At 37.7% G+C, this 8,012-nt stretch overlaps 1 protein-coding gene across 1 annotated transcript; it reads right to left on the bottom strand.

The window, feature by feature from the left end:
* Positions 1-795: 795 nt before the first annotated feature.
* On the bottom strand, positions 796-7,795 carry LOC114640499 (putative coiled-coil domain-containing protein 195). The gene is made up of 2 exons (XM_028789418.1): positions 7,558-7,795; positions 796-1,019 (listed from the first exon to the last, which is right to left on the bottom strand). The coding sequence occupies exons 1-2, from the start codon at positions 7,793-7,795 to the stop codon at positions 796-798; spliced, it is 462 nt and encodes a 153-aa protein (XP_028645251.1).
* Between the last annotated feature and the right edge of the window lie 217 nt (positions 7,796-8,012).

Raw genomic sequence — 8,012 nt, 5'->3', positions numbered from 1 at the left:
TACCTTTCCCTCAACCAAACCTTGGAGTGGTCATGTTCTCAGTTTATACATCGACATGGTCAGGACATCTTGGTGGCAGGAGTGCATGGCAGGGGACAGCTGTTTACATCACAGCAGACGGAAGAGATCTTACAGGAAGAGACTAGGAACTGATTCTGGTGACTCACTTCCTCCAGCTAGGTTCCATCTTCTAGTTTCCACAACCTCTCTAAATATTGCCATGATCTGGGATACTGCATGTACAATACATGGAACCATGAGAAGCATTTCATATTAAATACCAATTCATGTATTTTGGAGCACTCTCACTTGTCCCTTGCACCTTTGAGTCTATGCTTAAACAGTTCATCATATTAATTTTCCCTCAAATCTGTTGAAGAAATTTGCCTCTGTAAGAAGCTTGCTTTCTCTGAAAGAAATTGTGTATTTAGCTCCTAAAGTAGCTATTCTTTTTCTTGAGACATACTACTGAGTGGTGAGTTTGCCTGTACATCTCCCTCATCATCTAATGGCTTACTGCGCTGAATCTCCTGCTGTCAGTACCTAGTTCAGAGTATGGTTAATGTTTGAAGAAGGTATAAAGACTGTTTTCTGCTTATTAAAGAATCTGTTGGAAAGAGCCATTTGATCCCATTAAAAATCGTTCTTTTGATTCCCTAGGTGGTTATCGTTGAGAAGGAAATTATTTATACCCTTTGGCTTTGTTTCCTCCAGTGACTACTTCCTGGCTATCTAGAAGGATGCTTGGTGACCTCTCAGTCAGTGCCTGTAAATTAACCAGAGGCACGGAGAGCATTACCTGCAAAAATTGTCATCAGAAGAAGCCCTCTGGCTGGAGCTATCACTGCCGTAAGCGTCTGCTGCCAACCTCTTTTCTTCACTGTCTTGCTTTCTAGTTGAAGAACATGTCAATGATGTTCCATCATTTGGAAGTCTGTTTCTAGCTTCCCAGGGGTCATGGACTGCATAGGAGTGAACTGATGGAGAAATGGCGTAGCGTCTGACAATCATGACATTGCCTGGACAGGAAACACAAAAATTGAGTTAAAGAACAGTTGACCCTTAAAGACCTTCACAAATTAAAAAAATTATGTTGATCATTCTTTGTTGATGTTGAAAAAAAGACATCTGTTTTCTGATTTATCTTCTAATTGTTAGTTGGTCACAGCCACATGCTGGACAGTTTTTTACTTGGGGCAATAAAGATCATGACAATTTCACCTGCATAGAGCTTATAGTGTGTAGTGTATGTAGAAAATACAGTGTAAGTAAGCAATGCATGGTGCAATTCAGATAATGATAGGTTCTAGGAAGACAAACCTGATGAAAGCAAGGGGTAGGCACATATCAAAGGGGAGATCAGGTCATTTAACTGTGTGGCCAGAGAAAACTCTTCACTAACAGAATTAGTTTGCAATAGATTATTGTAGATTTTTATGGTTAACTAGAAGATTGTGAGGAGCCCAAGTATTTTAAACACAAAGTAATAATGAAGATACAGAAATGTTAAGCACCATGCTTTGTTCAGTACACATAATGTATGTACACATATATTGATCTATGAAGACATACCTCATACATATGTCCAATTATTATGTGCCAATAAAAACTGAAAATGTGTTTCATGAGATTCAAATACTAATTAGATCAATATTAAGCATTGCCTCTGTAAAACTGTATAAAATTTATCATAGTATACTCCATATGTACACAGTTAAATAGTAAGTATACATTTAAAATATAATATGAACAGAATCTCAGAAGGCCTCCTCACTGCTGAATACAGAAGAGTAGGTTCATCCACTGTCTTTGGTCATCTGGATGGTCACAGGAATTCAGCTGGTGATTACTAACTGGCCTGTACTTGGTTGACAGGTTTTATTTGGTCATCGTGAGACAATCCACTGAGAGATAGGAACAAGACAACATAGAAGAGAACAAATTTATATGGACAATTGTTGGGTGTGTCTTCCTGATGGCAGATGGATGGCTTTAGTTCCTGAGGCCTCACAGTTCAATTTCTGTCCATCAATGTCTTGTGATACATTTCTTCCTAGAAGAAAACCAAATCTCCCCCCCCCCACCTTTTTTTTGTAAACTCAAGAACTTTAGTTCACAAAACTTTATTTTAGGGAGTCTTGATTTCTCTGAGTCCCTCCTAACATTGTGACTTGAGGGTGATCATTTGACTTCTACTTAAACATTGGTTGTCACCTATGAGCACATTGGTCGTCACCTATGTAACGGCATTGGTTATCATTTATGAGGACGATGTTAACCTCATGGTTGATTTCCATTTTTCCAAGGACCTTTCTGCTTACTAAATCTTCATATTGCTTGCTATAACTTTGTTATTAGCCAGCACAGAGGTGTAATAAAATCTATGCAATGTGTTGATGTTTTGAGAATGTCAGACCCACGTGATTGATTTAAATTTGCCTCCTGTCATTGCAGGAAGAAGAAAAAGTTTCTGTGACATTGCAGAAAAACAAAAACAAAAACAAAACAAAAGAAAACACCCAGCAGAGTTGTCCTGGCTTTGCATAGTTTAGACAATTAGAGGATGCATTTTTAGGCAAGAGTTTAGGACAGATATGTGCAAATTTATCTGAAGTGATTAACTGTAAATGCTATTTATACATTATATTTAAGCACTTCCAGGGGCTGTAGTGTCATACACCATCTGCAATTTTATGTAAAAACTGGATTTTGAAAATTGATAAACACAAAACTTTCTGTTCAAAAGAATTAGCTAACAATCTGTCTATCCACCTCTAATCCTGGAGAATCCAGCAGGGGGAGATTATGCTCATGATAGCAAAGTTAAATTTGTTTTATTTGAGATCGCTTAATATGGAACTGATTACTAAATAAACTCTTTGCTCATCTCCCTGGGTCACAAATTATTCTTCTCTTTCTTATCAACACAAGGGAATAAATATTCAACATAGCATCACAGGACCATTAGTCCAATTTCGAATGCAGTTTCCTTGCCAGTTTAGGATATGAGCAGATGGAAAAGGCCCCCACAGTGCCAGGAGCTTCCTGAAATGAGATGTTTCTTTTACCTTCCCCCGCAAATGTTAACACCTGTGGTAGTCACAAGGTATGATAGCACAGGGTAAGAAGCACAGGGGAGCATTCTGTAAGGTCATGGCTAGATTTTATATCCATCAAAAACAATTCAATGCAGATGTTTCTGCAAGCATGTTTTTATCCAAGGAGGTTCATTCTGAGTAGGCACTCTGTAGTCTCATTATAAATATAATCAGCCAACAGGTGTAACCCTGAGCTATACCTCAGTCCTTGGCCTCCGGCAATTAGAGGGGAAGCTAACTCTGCTCACAGAATGTCTCCTTTGTTTTTCTCACTGTATCTATCACACAACATCTGGAAGAACTTGTGGCGCCAAATGATTTGCTTGCAGGTCCTTCGAGTTCCTTTCTTGAAGAGAGGCACATATCTGTCTTATGCCAATCTAGTTATCAAAGGGTATTGTATGATTCTGTTTTTGAGGAGGTATTGAAGATGTTGCTTTCTTAAATGTTATGGGTTTTATACTCTTAACTGTAAAGTAAGGAATTTTTTTTTAAATGGGATGCACCCCGAAATTCCTACATAATAGATTTTTAGGATTCTATTGCAAGTTCTAATTTCAAATGATGTTGGCAATATATTATGAAAACCTCTAATAAAACATATCTGTAAGTCAAGTAATAATATTTTCTTGGCATAGCTAGTGTTTTTTGATAAGCATCACTGAAAAAACTCACATTGCTCTTGCTTGTAGTATTTTATTATGTATGAATATTTATATATTTCAGAGCCTAGGAGATAAGGAATATCACTCCTTTTACATTATTGGTGAGGCAATTGCTCATTAACAGATTGTCACCTTAATAGAACCAAGAACTTTACAGGAAAAAGCTTTGAAATATATCTGGTGCAATTTGCTGATTTGCCGATTGTTTTCTAAGTTGTGTGTATACAAATGTGTGTGTTTGTCTGTGTCTATGTGTATTTGTGTGTGTTTGTATGTGTGTGTGTCTGTATGAGTGTATGCATGTTTGTTTATGTACGTGTGTATGTGTGTGAATGTGTATTTGTGTATATGTGTTTGTTGTGTTTGTGTGTGTATATGTTTGTGTGTGCATGTGTGTATGGGTGTATATGTGTGTGAATGTATATTTGTGTATATGTGCTGTGTGTGTATATGTTTGTGTGTGCATGTGTATATGTGTGTGTATGCATATGTATTTTTTGTATATGTATATGTGCACATGCACGTATGTTTAGGGTGTGTGTGTGTGTGTATAGATGTGTATGTGGAGACCAAAGTACAATCTTGGATATTGTTCCTCAGATGCTGTCCACCCTTTTTTCTTCCCTTTTTTTCTTCTTCCTTCCTTCCCTCCCTCCCTTCCTCCCTTCCCTCCTTCTTTCCTTCCTTCCTTCCTTCCTTCCTTCCTTCCTTCCTTCCTTCCTTCCTTCTTTTCTTCCTTTATTTTTTCTTTCTTCTTCCCAGACAGTATCTTTAGCCATCTGGAACCCACCAAGTGAGCTAGGCTTGCCGGGCCCCAAGCCCCACAGCCCTGCCTGTCACTGACTCTCCAGTGCTGGCTTCTGTGCACTCCATTGCGTGAAACTCAGACTCGGCTCCTCAGGCGTGCATGGCAAGCACTTTCCAATGCAATTGTCTCTCAAGCCCTGATATTTTGAAACAATTGTGTGCTCTCTGTTGAAAATAATGAGTTCCATTATGAGATTTTAATAAGCTCAAATGTATTGAATTCAAAGTGTCCGACACTCTCAGGTGTTCTTACACACCCTCTTCCTTTTGCTAAATGGGCTCCCTTCTCTTTTCACATCACACAAATAATTTTTTAAAGTCTAGGTTCCACATATTATAGAAAAGACTTTGCATCTGCTTTCCTGAGTCTGGCTTATTTCGCTTAGAATGCTGATCTCTATTTCCATTCATTTCCTGAAAATGACACAATCTTATTTATTTTTATTATACAAAAGCCAATTTATTGCTATGGTAGATGACATTATTCCCTTCTTAAAAGACCATACATATTTCACCAGAAAACTTAGATCTGATAAAAATCATTTAGCTGGAGATTAGGATACAATCATGGATTTTATGTGAGGGTACTGTTGGGCTAGTTCGTCTTCCTTCCTTGTATTTACTCCTGAGAAAATATATTACATAAAAGACAAATACCACTTAAATTGTTTTATTTTATGAGATTATAATATAATTACATCATTTGCCCCATCCCTGTCCAAACCCAAACTCTCCCTTATATCCCCCTAATTAACATGTGAAATTCATGTTGTCTTTTTTTGTTGATTGCTGTTGCATACGTGTGTGTATGTGTATACATATACACATGTATATACATATTCACATTCCTTGATACATAGCTACAAACTACTCAGTTTGTGTAGTTTCACTGTTACCTGTATATATGTATTCAGCGGTGATCATTTGGTGACAAATACAATTTAAAAGCTTCGATCCTCACGCATACCTTTACATTACATTTTGTGTGGTGTGTGTGTGTGTGTGTGTGCCTGCATCTGTGTGTGTGCTTTGTTGGGACAATTACAAAAGGTTCTTAATTTTTCATGACATCTATTTTAGCTAGCCCCTCTCAAACTTAATATAGTATTCTTACTGGAAGTTATTATTTATGTGTTGAAGAAGTGCGATTCTGACTGTGTGTTTAGATCTTACTAATGTTCTAACATCTTCTAAGCTTAATAATGTATCTTGAGGGCATAGAGGGTAATACTTTGAGTAGTGCAGTACTTATCTTAGAATAAGGTACTAAGCTGTGAAGACCCTAGTTGCTCCATTGTTTGGATAAACAATATAGAGAAGAGATTTGAGGAAGAACTATCTACCTTTAGAGTGAGTCTGTGGCTTGTGATGGCAAGTGAAGTATCTACAGCTAGCATTTGGCAGTGCTCGGAGACATTTTGTTGTTATCGCTTTGAGGCAGGCTCTCAGGCCATAACCCAGCCTAGCCTTGAACTTACTGTATAGCTTAGGCTAGGTGCCAACTCACAATTCTCCCACTTGAGCCTCTCACATACTGGGGTTACTAACATATGCCATCATAACTGGCTGGAGATAACTTAATGGTTGCAACTGGGGTTGGACAGATAAGTGCTACAGCAGCTGTTGCTATGGAGCATAGAAGGTGCCGAATATCATGCAACATCCAGACTGACCTCCACAATGAAGAATTATTCAGTACAAATTGTCACCATTGCAAGGAATTAGAAACTCTGTAGTAAGGATATATTATAAATAGCTGAATCTTTTCTTTCAGTTTTAAAATAAGAAGGTCTAATCTTATAGGTTATTCTTTTATGGTTTTCTTAGATAATCAGTAGACAGAGCTATGCAGATCCAGACAGAAATGTTTGCAGCTTTGAAATGCTTTGACTCATTACTAGAAAGGAACATGTCTAATAAGACCAACCAGCCAATGTGACATGTTCCACTGTCAAACTGTTCACAACCACTAATTGGCATTGCCTGAAGTCTTTGATGGATGGTATTAAGAGCTATGAGTAGTTAATTATGTACATAAATTTTATTTAAATATGTTGTTGTAGACACACACTGACAACTGAAATGTAGAATAGGTTTCTTATGGTTGATTCCAACCATTTAAGTAATTATTGAATTGAGAATCTACTGTGAAAAATGGGATAATCAATTTTTAAAATATGCTAAAAATTGACCTTGCACCTTGACGTATTCAATATATACATATATGTGTGTATATGTGTATATATATATACACATATATATACATATATATATTGTGTACTTGCAGGTATTGGTGCTATTAATTGATCTATCTATCTATCTATCTATCTATCTATCTATCTATCTATATGCTGATTTGTGTGTAATATATGCTCACATTGGACAGAGAAACTCTGCAGAAAGATGAGAGATAGTACCTGCTATTTGTTGCATACTGCCAGGCACTACTTATCATTGCAAATAGTTGTCATCAGCACAGAGGCAGATACTACAGTACTTCAGGTGGATAAGATTTAAGGATTTTAATAAGTAGCTCAGAGTCGGGTGGTTGAGCAACAAATCTCCAAGAACCATATTTATCTGATTTGGATTCATATGCTAACACACACAAAAAGCTATTTGGGCTTAAATAAGCGACCACACCAATCAACACGCACAGCATTGTGTTGCATTGCAGAATTTATATAGTTAAAATCGAAGTGAAAAACCTGTTCTCAATGTGATGGATTTTTACACTTCTGTTCTTATATTTCCTGATACACTCAGAAGTCATTTTACTGTTGTTAAAACATATACCTTCAAGAACCTAAAGGAAAACTTGTCTAGGGATGTAAAGTTCATCTACTACGAGGAAGAGGATGAAATCAATCACTGCAAACACTGCAAATACCCAATGATGACGTTATTGGAGTAGCCCAACAAATCAGTGATCTGGGGGATACTTGAAAAGGTGAGAATTACCCAGAACCACCACATATGTTTGGTACCTTGATGTTTCTGCACAGCTGGTGCAGAATCGACGGGAATATCCCCAGGAAGGGTCCCCGGAGACTGGTCACATGCTGCGGCTTCTTCCCTTTCATCTTCTGATTCTCTCCCTGAGCTAGATGCTGTCTGACTAACTGAAGTGAGCTTCACACGGAGGGCATGGTTCTCATTCTCTAGTCTGTTGATTTCTGCTCGCATTTCTTGGATAACCCGCACTAGTTGGATGCTAGCTTCCATTGCTGGTTTTCACAGACCAATTTTTTTTTTAATGAGCCCAATACTCAGTCTACTTAGTAGGGGCAGGATCATCCTGCCCATAAACAGTATGTCACTTGAATGACGTAGCTCATGTCTCTCTTTACAGTCTTTCAGCACCTGGGTTAGACTGTCCAGGGAAGGAAAGGACATCCATCACTTATTCATCCTGGGTTTTGTTTTCCAGAACAGTACTTTT

Source organism: Grammomys surdaster, unplaced genomic scaffold, assembly GCF_004785775.1.
Source record: "Grammomys surdaster isolate TR1022 unplaced genomic scaffold, NIH_TR_1.0 125833, whole genome shotgun sequence".
NCBI classification, from domain to species: domain Eukaryota; kingdom Metazoa; phylum Chordata; class Mammalia; order Rodentia; family Muridae; genus Grammomys; species Grammomys surdaster.
The sequence above is the reverse complement of the archived record's forward strand: the minus strand, read 5'-3'. Positions and strand labels throughout refer to the sequence as shown.